Here is a 24,344-nt window from a genome sequence, read left to right as displayed (position 1 = left end):
TGTTCTATTTGCAGACATTTCTGCAGTGACTGAATGTTTGCCTTCCTGGGGAAAAAAAAACAACAAACAAAACAAAAAACCAAAAGACCCAAAAACCTTGTTTAGCAAAATCATACATTAAGAATAGTGTGGGGTGGGGCGCCTGGGTGGCTCAGTGGGTTAAGCCTCTGCCTTCGGCTCACGTCATGATCTCAGGGTCCTGGGATGGAGCCCCGCCTGGAGCTCTCTCCTCAGCAGGGAGCCTGCTTCCTCCGCTCTCTCTCTCTGCCTGCCTCTCTGCCTACTTGTGATCTCTGTCTGTCAAATAAAGAAAATCTTTAAAAAAAAAAAATAGTGGAGATTCTAGAAAAAGTAGGACTAGGTGAAGAGGGAAAACTTACGGAACTCAACAAGAATAATAATGGTCCTGAAGAGAAACTGTAGCATCGCGAAAACTGCAAGAATATTTGTTCTCTGCAGCTTACTTGAATCTTTATGCTCTTAAACCTGAGACCTGTCCCTGTTTTGCAGACCTTGGCCTTGAGCATTCTCTTCTAGCAGAGATCAGTATTAACCTGTTCATTCATTTTTTTTAAAGATTGGCACATGCCATCATTCTACCTCTTTTTACAAAAACAGGGAAATATTTTTTGGAGCTTTTTCATTTGTCCCATTAGCGTCTCCAGATAGCATAGCAGAGTGGAAAATGTAGCAGTCTTGACTTTCAGTGCGCGTCTGTAGGATACCAGCTTTCTTTCCATGAGATTTTTGTGCGGTACTAGGTCTCTTTCATCTTGTCCCTTAGAAAAAGAAAACTTGTCTCTTAGTGCTTTTGAGTCCTCGCGGGCACTAATGATTAAATCAAAGAGGTCCACTGCATTGCGGACGGATTTATTTCAGAAAATGCTGATAACATAGTTACTTAGGAATGGCCTGTGTAGAAGGTTAATCTGTAATTTATAACTTGTTTCAGGGTGATATTTCCCCTTTTACAGATAGGCCTGCTGCGTGTTTTTGGCCCCATCCCACAGTTTTCCCTTGTGTTATGTAAGATATTTGAGGTATACCAAAGTTATATAAGACCTATCTTTCTTTAGAAACAGAAATTGGGTCTTGAACGAAGATAGACCATTCCAAAGTGATGTATTTCATCAGACATCAACCCCAAAGTTAATGTGATGTTGATCCCTAAAGTCTTATTTTGAGGATTTTGTTTAAATTTTTTATTTATTCAAGTGCCTAAATGATTACATTTTCTAAAAATCAAGAAGAAAACTATTGCTATGTAAACAGTGAAGTCAGGAGAAAAATAATTCATTTTGTTACCTTAACTGTCAAATTTAAGCACATTTCTTCCAATTTTTTAGATTTGGGGTTTTGAAAACCTTGGAAAATGCTGTAAAAGACTAGTCTTCTCTTGCTTTGTATGCTATTGCCATTGCGATGCTAGGATTCATAAAACATGTTTAAATCTAAAAATTTGGTCCGTGACTCTCTGGTGATAAATTCTTAAGACGCAGTGTACAAAAAGGAGGGAAAAAAGATCTCCCTGACTCACTTTGGAGCTTCATGGTACTGCAGGAGGACCTGACCTCTTCATTTGGTGAACAGGGATCAGAGCCAGAGAGAGAGAGAGAGAATGGTTGATGGGGCCACCCCTGGTGGGGGTCAGTCTCTGGGGCTGAACTTGAGTCCTTAAACTCCTGGTGGTTTTCCATCTCTGTTTCAATCTCTGTGCCTCGGGATCTATGATTCCTTTGATGTGGAGCTTTCTCTTGGACCCTGAATAGGAGGATATTAAGGGCGAAATGATCCATGGCTGGGCGGTACTCACCTTGGTGTACCTCTTTTTGTAAACTCGGTCCTATGTACCATTTTGTGAGAGTTCCACAGTTCTTAACATTGGAAAATTAACAAAATTGATTTCTCTTTGGGGACTGTAATAGTTTTCTAATGCTGCTGTAACTAGTTACCGTGAACGTAGAGACTTGAAACAAGACACATTTATTATCTTAAGGGTTCTATAGGGTAGAATTCGGAGACGGGCCTCACTGGGCTAAAGTCATGTGTTGGCAGGGCTGCATTCCCTTCTGGAGGCTCTGGAAGGGAATCCTTTTCTTTGGCTTTTCCAGTTTCCAAAGGCTGCCTACATTTTTTGGATGGGAGCCCCCTTCTGACTTGAAAGCCAGCAACACTTCATCCCTGGCCATTCTCTGACTGCAGCAGGGAAACATTTCCTGCTGTTGAGGACTCACATGATTATGTTGGGTGCACTGGATAATACACCATAATCTCCCCCGATTCCAGGTTCTTACCATAATCCCACCTGCAAAGTCCCTTTGGCTGTGAAAGGCGGCATCCTCGCCGAGGACTGGGCTGGAGACATCTTCGGAAGTCATTATTTTGCCCACGACAGGGAATGAATATGCTTTCCTTGGTCTCAGCTCTGAGTGGGCAGTGATTTTAAAAACTTCATGTTAATTTAGAAAGCTTAATAAACTGCTACAACTAAACAGGGACCTAAGTAATGATTTAATGAGTCGTACTCCTATTGTTGTACGCCTACCACGTGACACACACGGACTGCCAAGTACCTCACTGCACCATCCTGTTCCCTCCTTTCTCACGGCCCTGGGAAGCTGGTTCTGTTTAATCTCATTTTATATTTTAGGAGACTGAGACCTAGAGAATCTCGCTAATTTACCAAAGGTTGCACAGCCAGCATCTGGCAGGGTAAGATTTGAATTTAGGTCTGACTCAGGCTTCTCCCCAGCACACCTCATGGCTTACATTTGGTACTACAGTGGTAAGAGTATATAACGTGGTATAATGAAGTATTGCAAATATGAGCCACGCGGAGAAAGCCTACCTAGTAATAGTTGTTTTAATAAGGAACGTAATCTGTAACGGATGGGTATAAGTTTTCAAAATGCCGTTTTGCCCATTGAGCAATGTTTGGCTGATGAATATCGGTTGGTTGTATATAGATGTAGTGATCAATTCTCAGAGTCTTCATTTGAACAGAAAAGGCTACATATTGCATGACTGAGTGGAAAGGATATAGCTACCTCAGCAATTTTAAGCCCTCTTAGATTGCAAAGATAAGGAATTTATTTCACAAATCATGCTACCGCCTAATTGGCTAATAGGCTCTTCTTGTTCCTGCCCCCACCCCAGGCTATAAGCTCCAGGAGGGTAGTGATCGTGTTTTTCTTATTCAGGTCTGTATCTTGAGTATTTAAAAACGGGGTGTCTATTTTCATAGACACACTAACATTTCTTGCAAGAATGGAAATCAAGAACTATCTAAGAGGATAAAGCCAGCTTTCTATAACAATGAGACCATATGGGGTCAGTGGGTTAAGCCTCTGCCTTCAGCTCACGTCATGATCTCAGCCTGGGAACGAGCCCCGCATTGGGCTCTCTGCTCAGGGGGAAGCCTGCTTCCCCTCCTGTCTCTCTGCCTGCCTCTCTGCCTACTTGTGATCTCTGTCTGTCAAATAAATAAAAATCTTTAAAGAAGGAGACCATATAATTGGTTAATATAACATGACTAAGAAAGGTGGTGATAACCTTGGTAAAACCAGTGTTTTTACATAAATCTTGTGTGTTAAGAGAAACTAGGGACTCCTCTGACATGGAGTGTTTGGATCACAGATTGACTTTATTTCTTTATTAGTTTATCTGTTCAATACTATTGTGTGCTATTCTGGTTACTAGGATAAAAGATGAATTAAAGGGGAAAAGAAAAAAGCCCCTGAGTCTCCTTGGTTGAACAAACACCTATAAAGTGCATTGTATCAAAAGGCATAGTGATGACTTTATGGGAACCCAGAAGAAGGACACCTAACTTACTATTCAAAAAATATATAAGTTGGCCAAGCCATCTGGAGTGTGTTTCTGGGGGCAGGGCATAATTTAGATTTATGGAGGAGTTGCATAGATAGGACAGAGTTCCCATATGCCCCTTGTCCAGCGTCCCGTTTTCTTGGTCTATTAACATGGGTGTAATACTGCTGCCTAACTACCAACCTTATTCAGGTTTCACTGTCTTGAGTACCCCTTTTCATGCTGAGATGAGATCATGTATGAAAGTGCTTTGTAAACAGGAGGCTAAGTGCTAGACGTACAAGGAATGCCCTTAGACTCTGCCCAGAGTGGGTCGCAGATGGTGAAGTTTGCGCTCTACGAAGGCAGCTTTAATGACCTAACCATGAGTTCTCTTTTAGTTCCATCCGTGAATGTAATTAATTCTTTATGACTCTTTCCTGTTCAAAGTGCAGGGTGCCGTGTCCTGGGTCTCCCCCTCCATCCTGTGTGAGGCAGACCTGCTTTGTAGATGAGGGGCTGCGTCCCACCTAGGGCCAGGGAACTCACCAGGTTGGAGTCGGAAACTGCACTGCCGGACCCCAATGCCACCTTTTCCTCCTGCGTGCTGCTTCCTGAGTTCTTTTCCTGCACAAACTCCCAGAATCAGCATTTTCCGAATCATACTTCTTATTGTGCCAAAAAAGGGTCATTTCCTTTTTCGATTCTAAAACGACTTGCTTCATGCTTCGAGCGTTCTATGAATATAAAATTTTGATGACTTTAAGGACTCATGGCTTTCCTTCCTTGCTCTTCCTCTCTCAGTCTTGAGAATTCGATGATGTTTAGTCTATTTCTATACACGGGCAGTCCTTCCCTTTGAACATTTCAGTGACCCTTCTTGATGGCTTCCAGCTGCCCTTTTGGGGGCGGTGGTCTTTGAGGAATGACCAAAGCTCTATACAGTTTTTCAGGTGTTACTTTTGTAATGTTGTGCCGTCTGCATTTATAGGACCTACTCTTTTCTTACTTTTCAGACGATTTCTAGATAATGGCAGTCAAACAGGCGCTGTTCATGATAACTCATTTTTTTCAAGATGCAAGGTGCTTTCGCTATCATTTTTAATTAGATTTTCACAACTGTGTGAAATAGATAAGGCCCAGGGTACTCTCCCCCCGCCCCCCGCTTTTATGCACAAGGTTATTGAGGTTCAGAGTAATTATACGACTCCCTAATCCCATAGACCAAACAAGCTCTGGACCCCAGGTTTGCTGACCGCCCATTCTTATCGTTAATAAAGATTCTTGAAAGCTAGAGAGAGAAGTGCAGGACGTTTTGCGCAGAGTTAGGGATTTAAATTCAGGGACTAGGAACTATTAGGGAATCTAATTAAACATCTTTCTAAAGAAAAACAAACAAAATGAAAGGTATGTCTAGTTGCGTGCTAGTCCCTGGGAAGGGAAAGAAAGCTGCATGTTGACATGCTAAGTAAGTTTCATTTACGTTTCTTTTGTGTCATGTTTGTGAAACTCCGTGCTGGGAAAATGTGATTGCAATTTAGGCACCAAAGGATTATCTCAGAATGTCTGGGAAGCAGCTCACTTTATTTTCAAAAGATGCTTTAATGCATTTGTTTTTTATGTAAAATAAGGGAAGCTATGAATTTTAAGTTTTCCTTAGGGGGAGAGAGAGAGAAAGAGTGGGGTGTGTGTGTGTGTGTGTGTGTGTGTGTGTGTGTGTTGTCTGAAACCAGACTACTTTGGCTCTAATCTTACAGTTTGACTTGTGAGTTCTGGACAGGAAAGAGTCCCAGCCTTGGAGCTCTGTGAGATAGGTGACAAAATTAGATTGTTTTAGATGATCAGTGATATAGCCCAGATTTTCTTACTATGAACAGTCTGTTTAATTTGACTCCGGTCATTTTCCACCTCTTAGACCCAATGCATGACCCTGGGAACCTAAAGATAAGAAAATCGCCTTCCCTGGTCTTTCCTGTCCAGTAGAAGCAAAATGATAAGGATTCAATTGTTAGGTTGTGTGTGGACCTGCTTAAAAAATGAAAAAAACTACCCAAGCTTTAAAGATCTTCAGAAAGTCAGACCTGAGGTTCTGTGTAAGAAGGGATGCATGGCTGGTTATTTACTACTGTAGTGAGGCAGAGTGGAGAGAAATTTAACTTTGATCTGGTGGGCCTCAGTGAGTCAGGAAGGCTCTTTTCCATCCTGGCATTGTACCTTCCAATGTCATCCAGTTTATTTTATTTTATTTTTTAAAGATTTTTATTTATTTATTTGACAGAGAGAGAGAGATCACAAGTAGGCAGAGGGGCAGGCGGGGAGGCGGGTGGGGAAGCAGGCTTCCGGCCAAGCAGAGACCCCTGTGTGGGACTTGATCCCAGGACCCTGAGACCATGACTTGAGCGGAAGGCAGAGGTTTAACCCACTGAGCCACCCAGGCACCCCGTCACCCAGTTTATTAAGTTATCTGTGAATAAAAAGGAATAGTCAGAAACGTGTGGTTGCCAGGAAAGCTGACCAGCCTAAATAACAAAGAAATAGATCATAGATGTCCCAAAAGAATGCATTTATTTTATGGTTAGCACTGCTACATTTTCTTCTTCTTCTTCTTCTGCATAGAAGGAATAAATTTGAAATGGCCATGTGAAAAATAGATCATGGGGAACTGTCATTGGTAGATCAGTGAAGGGCTTTGCTCACAAACCAGGCTTTAGGTTTGATGCCTGTGTTTTACGCCACACTTAAAAGTCTTCACATGGTTGTCACTGTTTAAAATTAATTATAATCAAGGGCTAACTCATCTTACCTGGGAATTTTATCTGATTTAGAATGTCTGTCTGTATAATTTCCTTCTTTCAAATGAAAAAAAAAGAATTTTCATGACATCAGTTAATTAAATGATTGTAATTCAGTTCGAACAAAGAAATCATGGTTATGAAGATAAATATTAATGCATCACGGTCATGCTAATGTGCTAAATTTACTTAAGAAACACATCAGAAGAGAAAAGCCTCATTCCAATAAGAAAACAAATAAATATAATATCAGATTGGCCGCGATGAGATATTTCTCCATTTCTCCATTTTTCAGTGACGTAGTGGAGTGGAACAGGGCAGCTTTGGGCAACAAATGAGAAGGAAGGCACTACTTTTTAACCACAGAGGAAATCAAATTTATAAACTTACATCACATGAAATTTGCTGCACATCAGTTAGGCCAAACTGAAATGCATCCATTTCAGCCCTGTGTACGGACGGATGCCCTTAAATGAAGCTGGTGGGACTTCATCTAGGTTCTGTCCATGAGTGAGGTGCACCTATAATTGGGGGCAGCTGTGGGGACAGCACTCATTAGGCAGCCGTGCTAAACACTTGCCTGAAGCCGCCAGTAGCTCTGCTGTGATTTACTCCAGCATCCATTGTCCCCATGTACTGCCTTTACACCTTGAAAGGAGGACATTCATCTGTTAAGACCCTCTTGTTGCTGTATCCTTACACAGGGGATATTGGGTTTCAGTGAACGTGGGAGGGAGATAGAGCATGCTTTACTCTTGTGACGTTTGGCAGGGGACAGATAGTCACCCAGTTCAAAAAAATTGTTTTGGTATACCAATTTCAAGTGTTCTGTCTTGTTGGATTTCCCTACAAATCATCAAAGTGGCTTAGAAAACTCAGCCATTTTCATATCTCCTTTCTCTCTCAAGTTTTTAGTCCTGGGAATATGTGTAGAAACAACCTGTCATGTAGTATATCCCAGATGTAATCAGGAAACTGTGGTTACTATTAAGATATCAGTATATTACATTTGACATTTGACCTAGGAGCCTAGCCAACGTAGCAAATAATTGTTTATTGCTTACTACTTAAGAGCAGGAGCTCTGGAGTCAGACTTCTGGGGTCTAGATACCGGTGCCAGTATTACCAGCTGTGTGACAGTAGGAGGTGGCTTTACCTCTCTGTGTCTCTCTCCTCCTCTGTAAATTGGGCATAATGGTGGTAATACATATCTCCTGGAATGGCTATAAAACTTAAAAAGAGTGGGCATAAAGTTTTTGGAAGAGTGCCTGACACAGAGTAGGTACTCAATAAGTGTTAGCTGTTGCTATTCTAAAACAGTTCATGTAAAGTACTAAGAGGGCCTTATTTTAACTTTATCTCATAGACTTTTGGAACACTCTTCTGGTAGTTTTATAATTTTATCTTTGGCCCTCAGCTTATGAAATACTGGGCACAGAACTATAGAACCATAGAGAAGAAGACTGCTAATTTCAACAAACATAGTATCCATTTTCAGGCAGAAAAATTCTCTTACCTAATAAATCTGTACTTATTGTCCCCCGTAGAATTTTGCAGTGCTGTAAATCGCCCGCAGACATACGTGGAGAGGTGATCTGGTTTATACAGCTTATTATGAGAAACAGAAAATTACCACAGTGGCTGTGGAATGGAATGGAATAGTCTGCCTCATTTTGAGTCTGCGGTCCTCTTCCTGCCTTTATTTCAAGCTGCACAGAAGCACCCCTTGCTGGAGAGGATAGTCCCGGGTTCAAGTGTCTGTGTGTTAGCCTTGTGACATCCAGCAAGTTCAAGTTCCCATATAACTGCCCACCCCATCCTCACTTGTAAAATAATTACCCACTGTTGCAGAGAAATGGTAAATTTGGGGATATGTATTGACTATAAAAAAAAGAGCACACTTAATGTTAAGGGAACAAACTTATACCTTGTGGACTAGGGTCCATCAACAAAGATGATCAACTTTGATTTGGAGACAGAGGAGATAATATTTCAGTGTTTTGGCTCCTCTTGCTGAAGTGGGTGCACACCTGGCTTCTGGTGAGACTCCTGTGTAGGACCCGGAGAGCACAGGAAGGGCCGTAGTCGCCATGGCCGGCATCCTCACTGAGACTGGCTTCCCACAGAGAATGTTTGAACAGTGATGACCAGAGAAGAGAAATAGAGGAGATCATGAAAATTCCCAAGGAGAGACTACTACTTAATTTGACAATTTTCCTGTTATATTTAACATTTCCTTATCTTCGGCATTATATGGCAGAGAGAATAAAGAGTCCTAATCCGGTAGAATGCATTAAAACAAAAAATAATATCACGGGGCCCTTTTGTTCCAAGCAATAATAAGCCTTCTGAGAAGGTAGGTGTGGCCTCTGGAATAGCTTTTGGACCTGGGTCTCTACTTTCTCAGTATCTTCTAGATCCTTTGTTCTATTTACAAGCACTTGAGGTTCTGCTTTGTGCTAGACCCCTCAAATCCTATGCATCCTGCATCTAATAAACATTTGAATGTTTGAATACAGTGCTAATCATAATGGACACACACACACCCCACCACCACCTCCGCCACCACAACCAATAGTCTAATCCTTCAAATAGAGACTATGACTACCTACTAATAACTGTTCTTACATCTCCTTTGATTTGGTAACGATAAATTCCTCTTTCTTTACATGTACTTTTCTTCAATGCTGCCTGTTGGCTATGGCATTCAGATATGCAATGTGATGATTATTCTCTGGGGTCTTAGAATATGCCTACCTTTTGATGGGGCTGATTGTGGCTCATCCCCTCAAATAGGACATTTGAAAGAATCCTATTGTTTCACTCAACTTGTACCAGTTAACTGGGGGGAGGGAAACTTGGAGCCCATCCACAGGTAAAAGTCCTCTCCAATGGAAACGGATGTGTCTGGGCAATCAGAGTTAACAGCAGGAAGAAGCCAGCTTTGTCTGTAGACACCACCACTGTGAATATTTGAAGTCAGATGTTGAAATACTGCCCCCCCCATTTTATTGTTTTACATTGTGTAATGACGTGTTCCGTGCATATATTATGAGGATTATCTGGTATGCTCATAAAGGTATTCAGCAGTGTGAACGCACCCCCTTGCACCATATAAGAAGTTGGACACAGACCTGCTAACGTAGTATTTCTGGAGTCCAGCTATCCTAACCACACTTGGAAGCATATTCCTAACGTGTTTTCTGGTTAGGTTTGGTTTGCTGCCAGTGATATGGAGTCAGCTTGAGAATACTTTATAATAAAACCTTGAATAATCTTATAGTGACTTTCTCTCAAACAAAGTCGCCCTCGTGTTTGAGCTCATCCTCCAGATACCTCTGCTGAATACACAGGGACAAAGAACAGGTGCATTTTCGTTCACGGGGGACTCAGTTAAGCAGAGGCAGGGACAGTTTATCTGAAGGATGACTCAGCAGGAGCATGGGCCAGTGTGAACACATGTGAACACGTGTTCCCACGTGCGGCAACACACAAGGGGTCTGTTGGGTTGTAAGTTTCTTACTATGCCTTCAGACCACTCCATGCATCAGGAGCCAGCGTGGTAATCCAAGGAGCACTCTGAACTACCGCTGCCGCCAGGGTTTGCTGTCTTTGACACAGCTGTATTTACAAAATTTAACCTGATAAGATACATTTTCCCTTTTAAGCTTAAAGCCGTGAGCACAGCTCAGAAGACCAGATGGCAAAACATTAGCTGCCTCCGCTCTGTGCCAGACCATAATCTTCCACGTAAGATGGTCCGGTGAGGGAGAAATCCGACCGGGAAAGGAATTTGGGAGGCCAGTAATTCATTTACCTCTAACATGACTACAGAAAAGGGCCAGTGTTCTGCTTAAAGGACTGAGTGATGGTATGCGTGCGGCTCTCATTCACCAACAGCCAGTTTTCACTACGTGATCTGCACATGTGTGATGTCAAGACTGTAGAGGGAGTGGGGAGGGGAAGTTTCCCCGGATCACAGCCGCAAGCTCACTGGTATTTGATAATATTTTGCAGGTTTCCTGTTTAATTTGTTCGGTGTGGTGGAGCTCTTCAGAGGAACTAGTCGGACAGGGAGAGTCATGATAGGAGCCAGCTCTGCGTGGTCAGGTCCTCCATACACAGAAACAACAACTTATCTAGGGTCACACGCTGTCAGCGTATCCTGATTCCACGCACGTGCTAAAATTGGTTTCCTGTTCTTAACAATGCAGTATAGTATTCGAAGCAGCAGCACAGAATATATTTTTAAAACACGTGCACGGTAGGCGATTAAAACAGGAGGATCCCTTCGAGCAGTCGTTCTTTTTATGCATTTGTTTTACCTGGAGCACAAGTATTTATTCACACATCAAAGTCTGGAATAAATGAACATATGGCCTTAAGTTCTGTGTGGTCAGAATGTAAAATAAAGATTTGGGCCACAATTATTTTTTTTCCTGCGCTGTGTGACATTATCAAATAAGACACGTAGAAGTTTAGGGATGCACGGGTGGCTCAGTGGGTTCAGCGTCTGACTCTTGGTTTCAGCTCAGGTCATGAGCTCAGGGCTGTGGGATCAAGTCCCATTTGGGACTCTGTGCTCACCAGAGAGGCTGCTTGGCATTCTCTCTCCCTTTCTTGCCCCTCCCCATCCCCATCAATCAATCAATCAATCAAGTCTTAAGGGAAAAGAGAAAGAAACATAGAAGTGCAAAAATAGACTTTTTAAATGTCCTGGTATATCTACTTGCATTGAGTTAGAATCGGAAGACTGTGTTTGTGATCTTCTAAAAGGCTTTAAAACACTTCATGCCAGTAAAAAGAAATGCCTGTAAAGTGTGACATCCATCTGAAGGTTCTGGAGTTTCTGTTTCTTAAAGGCTGCTTTTCTTTGCACTTTACTGTCTTGTTTCTGTTGATATATTTCTAAGGGTGTCGGTACATTCATATCAATGTCAAGCAAGTTCGAAATCGATTTCAGCAAACACTGCCCAACACTTGCTCTATTGTTATGTTGTTTTTGAGAGTTGAACTTCTGCTTCTCCAGAAATGCATCGAAAGTGAAATTCTGAATGGTGGCAGAACAAAGACAATTAAATCATGTCTGAGATTCTCAGAACACTTATGTATTCAAAGCATTAACTTAGCATCCTTTGCCTTAAAGCAGTTTTTAATTGATGGACCATTTATTTACTCTTAGTTGCGGACTGAGAGGCAAATACGCATTTTTTTCTTTGCAGTGTTAAAATCCAAGTACTCAGTGAAAAAACACTGCTTTCCAGTTTAGGAATGACCCCAGGCCTTAGGAACTTCTATCTGAGTATTAGGAAGTACTTGGTGGAGTAGATTTTTGTTAATGAAATGAATGAGATTATTTCATAGGAGCAAAGCATTGACTAGGAAACATACATAGTGAAATGATTTCCATTAAAATATAGTTATTATTTTATAATATAATAAGAGAAAAATTTTTTCAACTACCTCATTATAGGTAGATGAGAAAAAATGTACAAATCATAAATGCTCAATATTAGTTTGCATTTTATGGAGAATCTGAAATATCCTGGGCTATTCCATTAGTGTGGTTATGTAAGGAGACAGAGAAGAATTTTAGGTCATTGCCAAGTCTCCGGGATACTTGAATCTGGGCACCAGCAGGATGAGTGTGGAAGTCTGTATGGTACTTCTTGGAAGGTCCCACTGACAACACCAAGGACCAAGGCCACAGGCGGGTGTGGCTCTGTTGGTGGTATACAGATTTGTCTCTCCATTTATGCTCTGCAGGATTTTAAGTTAGCTCCTTGAAAGAGCCTTTCTCTGAAAAATGGGGTATCCTCACATCCTAGATGGTCACCCTGAAGGATACAACAGGGACATTCTTCCAAGCGAACTCGTTGGGTTGCAGAGTTAGAGTAGCTGGGAACTTCTGCACCTGGGAACTTCTGCACTCCTGATGAACTTGCAACTCTGTGCAGGTTGGACTTGGGCTCCTCGGTACAGATACACCAGAAGCCCAAACATGAAGAGATGTTTATACACGGAGTCAGCTTCCACAGTGGATGCTTTCACTGGGAATAGACTTTCTGCCTGAGGGTCTCTGCAGCGCTACATCGCAGATCACCTCTTGAAAACAAGAGAGGTGCGGGTCTTTGCACGTGAAATGCCAGAGGAAGGGATAAGCATTGACTGGCCAGATGAGTGATTGTTTTCCTCCCATCGAAGGAGGGATTGGAGCCCCAAAGTCATGGATATGGCATTGAACTATATGAGGATTTCAGGGCCCTCCCACTCACAGAATTTATTTATTTTTAATGTAATCATTTATTTATTTGACAGAGAGAGCACAAGCAGGGGGAGAGGGAGAGGGAGAGGGAGAAGCAGGCTCCCCACTGAGCAGGGAGCCGGACATGGGATGGGGTTCTATCCCAGAACCTTGAGATCATGACCTAAACCGAAGGCAAATTCTTAACGGACTGAGCCACCCAGGCACCCCTCACTCACAGAATCTTAATGGAGGCTCTAATTTTAGGAGATACATTTCTAAATGAAAACTCAAATATTCCCAAGAATCCCCTTCCCGATGGCCTACTCAACCAAGATTTTAAAACCTAATGAAATCCTGAGCCTTTTATTGAACTGCAGCAAGAGCAGACGAAAAAGGCAAAAAAAAAAAAAAAAACCCAGAGAGAAACCAAGATTCCTTTTTGTCTTTTTCTGTGTGTGTGTTGATGTGGCTGTGTATGCATGCGTTCCCTTATTTGCTTGAACTGTTCGACATTTAACTGTAGATACCATGACATTTCACCCCGAATACCGCAGCGGATGGCGCCTAAGCGTAACTGCAACACAGTGACCACACTTGAGAAACTCCATGATGATGCAATACCTTGATTCAGGTTTCCCCATGAGTCCCTATAACAGCTTTCAGAGAGTTTCCAGTGACTCAGGAGTCAGTGACAGCTACACGGTGTAAGCTACACGTTGAATGTATTTGTCAGGTCTTTTTTTTTTTTTTTTTTTTTTTAAGATTTTATTTATTTATCAGAGAGAGAAGGGGAGAGAGTGAGCACAGGCAGACAGATTGGCAGGCAGAGGCAGAGGGAGAAGCAGGCTCCCTGCCGAGCAAGGAGCCCGATGTGGGACTCGATCCCAGGACGCTGGGATCATGACCTGAGCCGAAGGCAGCTGCCCAACCAACTGAGCCAGCCAGGTGTCCCTGTCAGGTCTTTTAATCACCTTTCATCTCCATCAGTGCTCAGGCTCGGTCTCCTGTGATCATTCGTGACATCAGCCCTTCTGAAGTGTAGACCCGTTGTTTCGCAGAATATCCCACCATTTGAATTTGTCTGATTGTTTTCTCACATTTGAAACCCAGGTGCTAAATAAGTAAATCATAGATAGGTAGATAAAGAGACGGGAGGGGAGGGAGAGGTGCGAGGGAGAAAGGGAATGAGGAAAAAGGAAAAAGATGCAAATGATTTGATGAAAAATTGTCCAATTCGCACTTAATAATCCAAAGTCTGGCAGGTTTCTTTTGAGACGGTATTGATAAGCAGTGGTATGGAGCAGTGGGTGAGGCGACACGGTGCTTACGGAGAGTTAAGGATTTCTGAAATACTGCGGTGAAAACATTTTGCTGCGGGGCAAAGGAATAAACCTTGAGAGTTTGGGTCGTGTGCCAAGTTCAGTGGAAAACTCAGTGAAAACCAACAAAAAATAGCAAGCTAGTTCTTTTAGTTTAATACGTGAAATAACAAGGCAATTTATTTTTCTCAATACACGTAAGCCGGTTTCTTTGGTGCCATTGAGCTCCAGCAAATCTGTTCCTTCAAGACCCTCCCTGGGCTGAACAAAATCGAAGATGATCTTAAAGAGTTACTGAGGCCATGCAGACATAATTCCAGATAGAGGAGAATTGAGTCTGTTTTTAAAAACCTCCAAAAGGGAGATTCACAGACCCCATCTTGAAGAGAAACTCCTGTAAAATCTGTTCAGAAGTAAATCTTATTTTCAAGCTGTCAGAAAACGAGAACCAGACAAAATCAACAGGTACCAAAGGCAAAGAACAGGTGAAATGAGTTTTCTGCCTTGTCCCTGGGTGTACGCCTCAAGTGTCTGCTTCCCCGTCGCATCTCCTAGTCCCTAAGTAAATAAAAAGGGGACGTGTAATTTTAGGAGCACTGCTGAGACATCACAATGTTCAAATGGTTTTTTGGTATAATTTGTAGGAACCTTCCTACACTTAGTCCTGACATTTTTTTGATTTACTTGGTAAGGGCAGAACTGTAGAAAAGCAAACAGACCCTGAGTAGGAAAGGCACTTCATTTCCTGTTCGTGTCTGACATGCTCTGATTGCTGTCCTTGGAGTCCTGGTCACCATATCCAGTAAATAATTATGCCCTGGATCAGGGAGGGGCGGTCTTAATTTCCATGGGTTTGTTTTTCGGGATTTTCTATTAAAACCTGGACTGGAGCAGAAGTGGACTTTGTGGTTGGCTTCTCTAAGCCTCTGTGGAAACCGAGTTGTTTGAGAGCTCCGGTTCTGTGATGTTGATTATTAAGTGAACTGTTGTATGCAGAGGAAAGTCCATTCATTATGCTCTTATTTTTTTCTTTTTCAAAAGCTTTTATTATGACAAAACAAGGTGTACTATATTGAATCTTTGGTATCACCAAACACCATGTATACCTGTTGCTTGACTTCTGCAATGACCAACTAACTAATCGGGAAATTTGTTTCATTTTTATGTCTGTCCGTTCCCCACTATCATTTTATTTTGAAGCAAATCTCAGGTTTTATAACATTTTATCCATAAATATTTAAATAGAGAATAGATACTCTTCTAAGCAGTCCTGCTGAAAGTAAGAATGGTATATAGGTGTTTCATGTATTCTACAGGCTAACGCACAACTTCAGTACTTCCTGTCTCTATGGAGAAGCTATGGAAGAGCTAAATGCAGTCAAACTGACAATTTGACAGGTGCATAGTAGGCATCTAGAATGGACATTCATTGTAGGACAGCAACTTTAGTTCCAATAAAAGAGCGTTGTCACCGAAGAATTTCTGTCTTGAAGAAAGGAACATTGTTAAGAGTGATGAATTCTCTTTGTTCCTTGGGCCACCTCTGATGATACATAGTCTGACTGACTCTCCAGAAACATTAGAACCATGTAAAGTCAGTCACTTACCCATCTCTACAATTAAACTTCCCCAGATTTAAAACCAGATTTAAAACCTGGTTATGAGGACTGCTGTACCTATTTACAGAATTATGGTAAAGGTAGTTTGTGATCTGAGATGTGAACATGCTTTAAAAATAATGGCCTGTATATTGTACACCTGAAACTCACAGAACATTGTATGTTAACTATACTGGAATTTAAACTAATAATAATAATGGTTATGATGATGGCCTGGTTCATAGTCTCCCTGAGCATAGTGTTGTTTTTTTAAGACTTTATTTATTTATTTGACACAGAGCAAGAGATCATAAGCAGGCAGAGAGGCAGGCAGAGAGGGAGTGGGAAGCAGGCTCCCCGCTGAGCAGAGAGCCCGATGTGGGGCTTGATCCCAGGACCCTGAGATCATGACCTGAGTGGAAGGCAGAGGCTTAACCCAAGGAGCCATCCAGGCACCCCTCGCATAGTGGTTTCGAAATGAGCCATGTCCAGGATTTTTAATGGCGTCAGAAAAATGTAAAGATTGAGGAAGTAATCATCTAGAATATTTTATAATCTAGTCCCGCCACCCCCAGTGCCCAAGTATGTTTTACTTGGGCATTCAAGCCGGGGTCCATTTTGGCTGACTCATTTTCTCTCTCTCAGGTAGTAAAACATTTGGGAATGGTGTCTTGATCAAGCTCACCTGAAATTAATGTATTTCTCTTTGAAAGATAATCAGAATTTTTTCCTTCTCTTTTCTTTTTTTTAGCTTTGCCTCCCCGATTGAAAGAGATGAGGAGCCAGGAGTCCGCCGCAGGCTCTAGACTCGTCCTTCGGTGCGAGACCAGCTCCGAATACTCCTCTCTCAAATTCAAATGGTTCAAGAATGGGAGCGAATTAAACCGAAAGAACAAACCACAAAACATCAAGATACAAAAAAAGCCAGGGTAAGTGTAATGCATCTAATAGCAGAGGCAGTGTCTAGCCATTGAAGGATAGGAAATATAAAGATTTTAGACAGCCCCAGTCCATGAATTCACTTATCAAAAGGCTATGATCTCTAATAAATGAAAAAGGTTGTTCATTGTACGATGACCAGAAATTGTTTCTGTTTCTCGCAACTTCTGGATGAGGAAAGGAAAGATTGGATAGGGAGAGAGCCGGAGGTGTAGTGGGAGAAGTTTTGGTGAGAGCTGCTGTAATTGGAATATGTTACATCTTAAAATTAGATTTTTTAAAATAAGGCAAATGCTGTTGAGAGTACCAGTGCCTCCCAAGGTTAACACCCCTGCTTCGTAATGAAGTTCAGTAAATACCCAGATTTATGGGAAGAGAATACCATCGCTTGAATTTGAATCATTTTCAAGTAAGAGGTTAATACATCCAGTGATACCCAGTAAGATTTTTTTAACTGACAATTTGTGAAACTATGTGACCATGTAGGACATTAAAACTTTGGGTGATCTTGGCTTACCAGAATCTTAAATCATCCTGCCTTCCTGGTGGAGGACCATGATGGATTGGAAGGGCTCCATGTGGTTCCTGTGACATCTTGGACGGGTGTCTACACCTGCTCTAAAATGAGGCTCCTTTATTATTCTCATCCTCTCCATTTTTATGTACTTCCTCACCTAAGAAACCCTCTTCTATTATCACACTACACTTTGAAATTAGGGAAGAGATAAGTATGTGAGCGTTTTGGTTGTAAAACAGTCCTTTAGTCAATGTGGCATGGATAATAGTACTTCTAGGCTGAAAGATTACATTTCCTTTCCTCGCACGCTCGGAGGATTCCAGTGAAATCCCAGGGATGATAGCAGAAACACCAACAAAAGAATCTCCTCCTGTACTTTGATTTTATAGAACACCTACCAAAAAGTTGTCACACATTCACGAACAAGAGACAGCAAAGTGATCATAATGGAAATTTAACTGAATCTTCCCAATGTGTTTAATTGCTGTAATAACCATAATTACTGAATTTCCCCCTAGTTTCTGTGGTTTTATTAACTGTGCTGCTTGTTCCTGTCACTGATTGTGTTGGCAAGATCTTTTGACTTGGAAGTACTCTAATAAGATGTAGGGGAAAAAAGAGTGGGTATTAATTTCTCCAGCAGGTGGTTCTTCAGAGATACAGAAAATAACACTGCAAAGTGGCATGTGTTTTTTTTTTTTTTTTTTTTTTTTACATAATCTTATTTATTTATTACAACATTCCCCTAGGTAGTAAGGGAAGTTGAACTGTACAGGGGACCTAATTTTGCATATTAAGAAATTAATATTCAGAACACTGTTCTGCCTTACCTTGAGTCACACAAGTAGTAAGAAACCAAGCTGGAAACAGATCTGTTCTTGGGTTCCTTAACACTTTATTCCTTCTTCTACAAATGGAAGGCATGCATGTTTAATAGCATGTGCATATGGGGAGGGGCGTAGAGTGGTAGAATGAGTGAATAGAAAGAAAGAGCTATGATACTTATAGAGGAGTTTAACAAGAAAAAAAAATACTTTTAGATACTGGACGGAGTAGAGTTTGGTGTCTGTTTTGTTTTTCATCAATTAAACACGTTAGTAAGAAACTAAGTTATCTTCATGTGCAGGAGAATGTCTTGTTTCTTTCTGCACAGCTGTCAAATGGTATCAGTAATATTTAAGCGCCCGCAGAAGGCTTTATGCTGGGAGTGTGGGGAAGTGGGAGAAGCATGGGTGTTATCTCTGCCCCCAGGAGGTCATGGATTGTATAGGGCTTCTCTGGTTCAGCCTTATCCGAAACATAGTTGTTCCAGGCCATTGCTACAGCCCTCTTAGGGCTAAGGGTGGGGTGGGAGGGTGCTTCAGGATTTTCAAGAGGTCCCTCGATTTGCAAAGAGTGACCATTTAGAAAATTATTATTTATGTTAAGGTAAATTCTGCTTGAAATCAAGATTCAACCAGGGAGATGTCCCTAATGTATGCTGTAGCTTATCATACATGTCGCAAAACCCAGTGCTAAATTGTAGGTTACTAATTCTAAGTGCCATGAGGCTGGGAAGAAGGAGAGACCCAGAGGGCTTCACGAGGAGTCCTGAGGAGGTAGATTTGCGACTGCTGATGGGGCAGAATCCCCTTTGCCTGGCTGGGTGGAGTGGGCCCGGCCATGACAGAGAAAGAGCGGAATGGTCGTCAGTAGCAAGTTCTGTTTATAGGACAGTAAAGAGGTCAGTGGGGCAGTAAGATGGGGAATTCTGCTCTTTATGGGACAAGCTGCTGGGTACACAGAGATGAGTGGTCTAGAGGACAGAGAGATGGCGAACAAACAATGCTCAGTCTTAAGCGCTACAGTAGTGACAGACATGAAATGCCATAGCAAGGGGCGAGCATGGGAAGGGGAAGGGGACGCGGTCAGGGACCGAGGAGGCTGCCAAGAAAGAAGGGAGGGAGAAGAGGTTTATCTAGGCTGAAGGAACAGAACAAAGCATCTTCAGACTGGGAGTAGTCAGTCTGAGGATGCCTGGGAAGAAGCAAGGTGGACAGGTATGGAGAAATTGGTTTTGCAAACTGTAAGTATATGCCTGTAGAGGTAATTTGTTACATGGCTTGGATAGACATATATAAAAGTACCATTAGTATTCAGAAAGGCAATTTCATGTTGGCTTCATAGGTCCAGACAGCTAAGAGCACTGTCTACATATTAATAAAATTCCATTATGCCAGAAAGGCCAATATTCAGAAATTACTTCTTTTAAACAGTAGCCTTGCTGGGAAGAATTAAGTGGGAACAAAAAGATGTTTTATGCCACTTATGTGGCTGTAAATTACTCGTGGCAAAACATTTTATATCTGATTGTCCAAAAAGAAGACCCTTTGTGTAAAGTGAGCCATTAGTGTTGTCATCTGTTTTTTAAGGTTAAAGGACCAAACTGAATCTAAATTTAATTAACATTTGCAAGGTGCCCCTGTTATTTCCACTTATCCTATAACCGTAAGAGAATGGATACCATTATTGTTCTACCCGATTTTTAAAAAACGAATGCCCTGAGCATGAAGGAAGTTCCGTTTCTTGCTGTAGATCTAATGTTGATGAATAGTAAAGCTTTTATTTTTATTATTTTTTATTTTTTTAATTTATTTGACAGAGATCACAAGTAGACAGAGAGGCAGATGGGGGTGGGGAGGGAGGCAGGCTCCCCGCTTAGCAGAGAGCCCGATGCGGGGCTCGATCCCAGGACCCTGGTATCATGACCCGAGCTGAAGGCAGAGGCTTTAACCCACTGAGCCACCCAGGCGCCCCAGTTAAGCTTTTATTTCAAGTAGTTCTGACTCCATGCCTCCTGTTTTCCTGTTTATGCACAATTTCTGGTGATTTTGCTATGTAGAGTAAAGCACAACACAGGGCTACGGACACCTACAGACATAGGGTAATGTCTTTAATTTAAAAAAACCCTCATTTTTCAGTTTCATCTACATATTCATCATTTTCCATTACTAAGATATTGAAACTGTTAATGGTTTGCAACAGTTATTTCGTTTCTTAAACTTAATCTGAGGCTTTCATCGACCAAGCAGAGGTGAATTTCATTGTGAAGTGTAAGATTTCCTTGGGATTGTCTTTATTTTAAGGAAAATATTAACCCTTTTCCCATCCTTAGTCTAGGTTTCTTTTCCGAATAGTCTAGATCGTACACAGCAGCCGGAATTTCCTTGTCATCCCTTTGTGTTGCGAAAAGACTCCACACCAGTCAGCAATTTCAGTTCACCCTTTTGCCCCCGTTCCTACTAATAAACTACTTTCTTATATGTTCTTCCTATGACTTTGAATTTATATCTGAGCCTGTGTTTGTTGTATTTGGCAAAGCAGCGTAAGGAACCAGTTTAAAAAAATGGAAACTGCCCCAGCGTCTGCTTATCCCTTTTTTCTGCTTCCTCTGCCTGGTGGGTCATTTTGAGCAAGAAAACTGGTTAAAGAGCATAGCACGCGACCGATTCAAATTTGAGGCTGTCAGATTGGCCTCATTTAAATATCTGTCCTATGCTGGCCCTACGAAAGGCTGGCTTCCCATTGTTTCGTGTATGGCACATTCTTTTGTTGCCCATAGTTCTGTCTCAGCTCTTTGTTTCCACTCTCACCTACTTTAATTGTGTTTAAAATTGGATCCAATTGGTCTTGTCAAATTTCTACAAAAATTCGAAGGGAGTTCTTGCTTCTGTTGTCCATGATCACGGGTCCTTTGACTCTCTTCTAGAAAAAGTTCACACACATTCCCTTCTTGCATCGGCTGAGCAGCTCCTGCAGGTCATTTTAATTTTATATGTAAGGAAGGTTCCAGTTCCTTCAGTATATAAATGGGACTACTCGGTGCCTATTTCATATGGCTTATGTGAGGCATTTGGTACAGTGCCTGGTTCTGTACAGTATGGCATTTGCTTATGAAACCCTCTCCCCCTCCCCTGTACCCTTCTTGTTATTGGCAGTTGGACAGTATCTGAAGCTGTGTTGAGCACACGCACACACACTCACACAGACACTGACAGCGTTCATATATGATTCCTTAGAGATCGGATGGATTTATGTAAGCTGAGGAGATAATCCCTATATGCAGGGAGTTAAGTTGTCTTGGCCCATAAACTGTGGTGGACGAATCAAGCCTAAAAAGACCAAGAGGACAGTAGTTATTGGAACCTTGAATCCATTCTTGAGCACTTATTCAAAGAATATAGATTGCATTTTGATATAAAAAAAGGAGAAATTTAGAACTTTCATTTTTAAATCAGTCTGTATTAATTTATTTTTATATAGTATTGTTTTTTTATCTAAAAGTAATGCGTGCTTATAAAAAAATCCTAAATATGGCAGGAATATAAATGATAATTGTGATGATAGCTAACACTTATTGGGAGCTTACCGAATTCCAAGCATTGTTTTTAACTCACTTTATGGGAGTTAACTCTTTTTAATACTTTTAGAAAATGAAAGTCCACTGAAACATCAACCCCTTCCAGATTTCTAGAGAACTCATTAATTAAAAAGCAAAAAATTTGTTTGATGATTGGATAGGAATTCAACACTTTTTCCAAGTTCACTTCCTTCCCGTGGAGAGCATATGGTAGCTGATTGAAGAGAGTACAAGACTGTTGTATCCATCCTTGTCAAAGCTCCAGATCATTGCAATGTGTAATTTTCAAGAAAGGTTCGTCTATTTCTTCTCTTTTCCTACTTCCCACCCTGTACCCTAGGACCCATGGGTCAAAGAGTCTTAGAGTTCAGTGTATCATTGGAGTTCACAGGAGTCCCAGGGATCACCTGGAGCATTGGTTTTCCCATTGTGTCCCTGGAGAATCTTAAGTTTCCACTAAATTGAAAATGGGCTGCCAACCGCCTCGACCCGAACACTTTTGTCTCCTTGATGATAGTTTTGAATATGAGGGTCTGATTTAAGCTTTTGTTTTAAAACAGGATTTTTTTTTTTTCAAAATAGTTGAAACCACTGATCTAATTTAATCTTTTCGCTGCATAGAGATATTCTTGACAGGTGGTTATCCAGACTTGTATCTTTCCAAAGAGAAAGGCACCCTCCCCTTTTTTGAATGTTCAAAAACTCTTCTTTATCACTCAAAATATGCCTTCTTTTTCCTGTTAGACATATTTCCATCTTCAAGAGCCTCCTCAAATAGTCTTCTTTTCTAGATGGCAACCGTGAAATATATTTAAAGAGCTACCTGTATCTTGTTCACAGTTGGCCTGTCAGTAGGACCTCTGTTTCTTTAACAGAATCTTCTCTAGTGATAAGATTGATAAGCCCTATTCAATTGTGATCAACCTCTTCTAAAGTCCTCTAGTTATTGATATTTTTCATCAGTTGCCACTTCAAGACATAATTAAATATTCTAGATGTGATTCAGCCTGGGAGCAGTGTATGCAGACTTTTATCCAATTTGATTTATGCTCTTTTAATATTAATATGGCCAAACACTGTATAAGTGTCTCTTTTTTTTTTCTAGTTTCCTTTTTTAGTAGTTGCCTAAAATGGAATAATATTAAACACGTGGCTAATTGAAATCCTTTTTTCTGTATATATTATTGTCAAGGCACATCTCTCCAAGCCTGCACTTCTGCTACTGATCTTTGAGCTGGAATGTATTTGTTCTGCTTATCTTGATTAAATTGAATCTTGGTCTTCGCACATTGATGTTCAGTCTTAGAATTCCCGAGGGTGTCCCCTATTGAAAGGATATCTTAGCTATATGTGATACCTGCCTTAGAAATTCACAGTACACATTTGCATAAAACCCACTAAGAGGTACTGTTATAAAGAGATCTGTTTAACTTCGTTCAGTGCAATATTTATTTGAGCATAGAAAAAACCTTTTGTTATTCTTTTAAGCATAACATTTATTAACATCGTTTGGAATAATATTCCAGGAAACACTGTGTAGTTCTGTTAGGAGAATTTTTATTTTAAGAACTGTCCCTTTAAGATTATGTTAACTGTACAACTGATTACCATGTTTCTTTTCTTTTTTTTTTTATCATGTTTCTTATAGTTTGATCCGATTCAGTAGTTAAAATAGTAATGGCACAGAGTCAAGAAAGAACTCCCCACGTTACTGTCCCTCAGCTTGTATAAATTGGAAAGGAGCGTTCTTGGAATGATTATAATCTTGAGGTGTTGTATGTTCTTTGGTTGTTGTGATACCTTAGAATTAGTATCGGGGGCTTAACAAGAAAAGTTAACCATTTTGTTATTTTAGTTCACTTTTTCTTCTGTGTTGAAAACCGGGATATTTTTCCTCAAACTGATCTTCTTCATGATTTATCTGTCCACGATTGTTAGTGGTTCCATGGTTGTACATGAAAATTCTTCCAGCTAATTGGGCTGTTTGGGGCTGGACTAGCTTATTGTAGTATTTATATTGTTTCTGACTGGTCTTCACAGGTGTGTGTCATGAAGGAAACTTGGCATGTATGGACAGATCTGTATAAATAGCTGATAGTCCATTAAGAAAAACACCAGATTTGAATACTCCAAAACCAGGCTTAAACAGTCAACACAATTTAGATTGGGGGGGGGCCTCATATCCTAATATTGTATTTTGATCATTTAAAAGTTTTAGTAGTTTATAATTAGATCTTAATATCAACTTGCCAAGGTGCTTACCCTTTGTAAGCATATTTATTTGAGCATAGAAAAAAAGCCCTGTCTTGTTCACAGGGATACACTGCAGCGAAAGTTTTCTGTGGCGAATCCCTCTGATTAACATGTGAATATCCATGCATAAATGGCCCTTGGTGACCTCCCCCCATTAGAGCTAAACAGGCTGTTTTTATATTAGATCCACTTTTTATCAACTTTGTTCTGTATACCATCATTTTCAGGAAATAGGAGCAGTTATGCTATGTGGATGACAAAAATTCCATCATCATCTAAGTTTGAGAGTAACCAAATAATAGATTTCCTTCTTAGAGAGTCAACGGATGTTAGCATATGAAAGACTTAAGAATTCCTCAGGATTGACAACAGAAAGCCTGTTTTTGTTTAACGTGATGTCTCCTGAATTTATTTGAGTACAGTACTTTCCTTTGTTTTCTCAAGTTTACTTGTTGACATTGTTCTGAGTCATT

At 40.9% G+C, this 24,344-nt stretch overlaps 1 protein-coding gene across 2 annotated transcripts in view; it reads left to right on the top strand.

Moving 5' to 3' along the window:
* The window catches only part of NRG1 (neuregulin 1), a 1,102,231-nt gene that overhangs the window by 902,378 nt on the left and 175,509 nt on the right, over positions 1-24,344 (top strand). For both annotated transcript variants that reach the window (XM_032328748.1, XM_032328749.1), the window contains exon 2: positions 16,515-16,692. In XM_032328748.1, the coding sequence (XP_032184639.1) occupies positions 16,515-16,692 (178 nt within the window). The remainder of the gene's footprint in view (positions 1-16,514; positions 16,693-24,344) is intronic.

This window comes from Mustela erminea, chromosome 21 (assembly GCF_009829155.1).
Source record: "Mustela erminea isolate mMusErm1 chromosome 21, mMusErm1.Pri, whole genome shotgun sequence".
NCBI lineage: Eukaryota > Metazoa > Chordata > Mammalia > Carnivora > Mustelidae > Mustela > Mustela erminea.
This window is presented reverse-complemented; position numbering and strand designations above follow the sequence as displayed.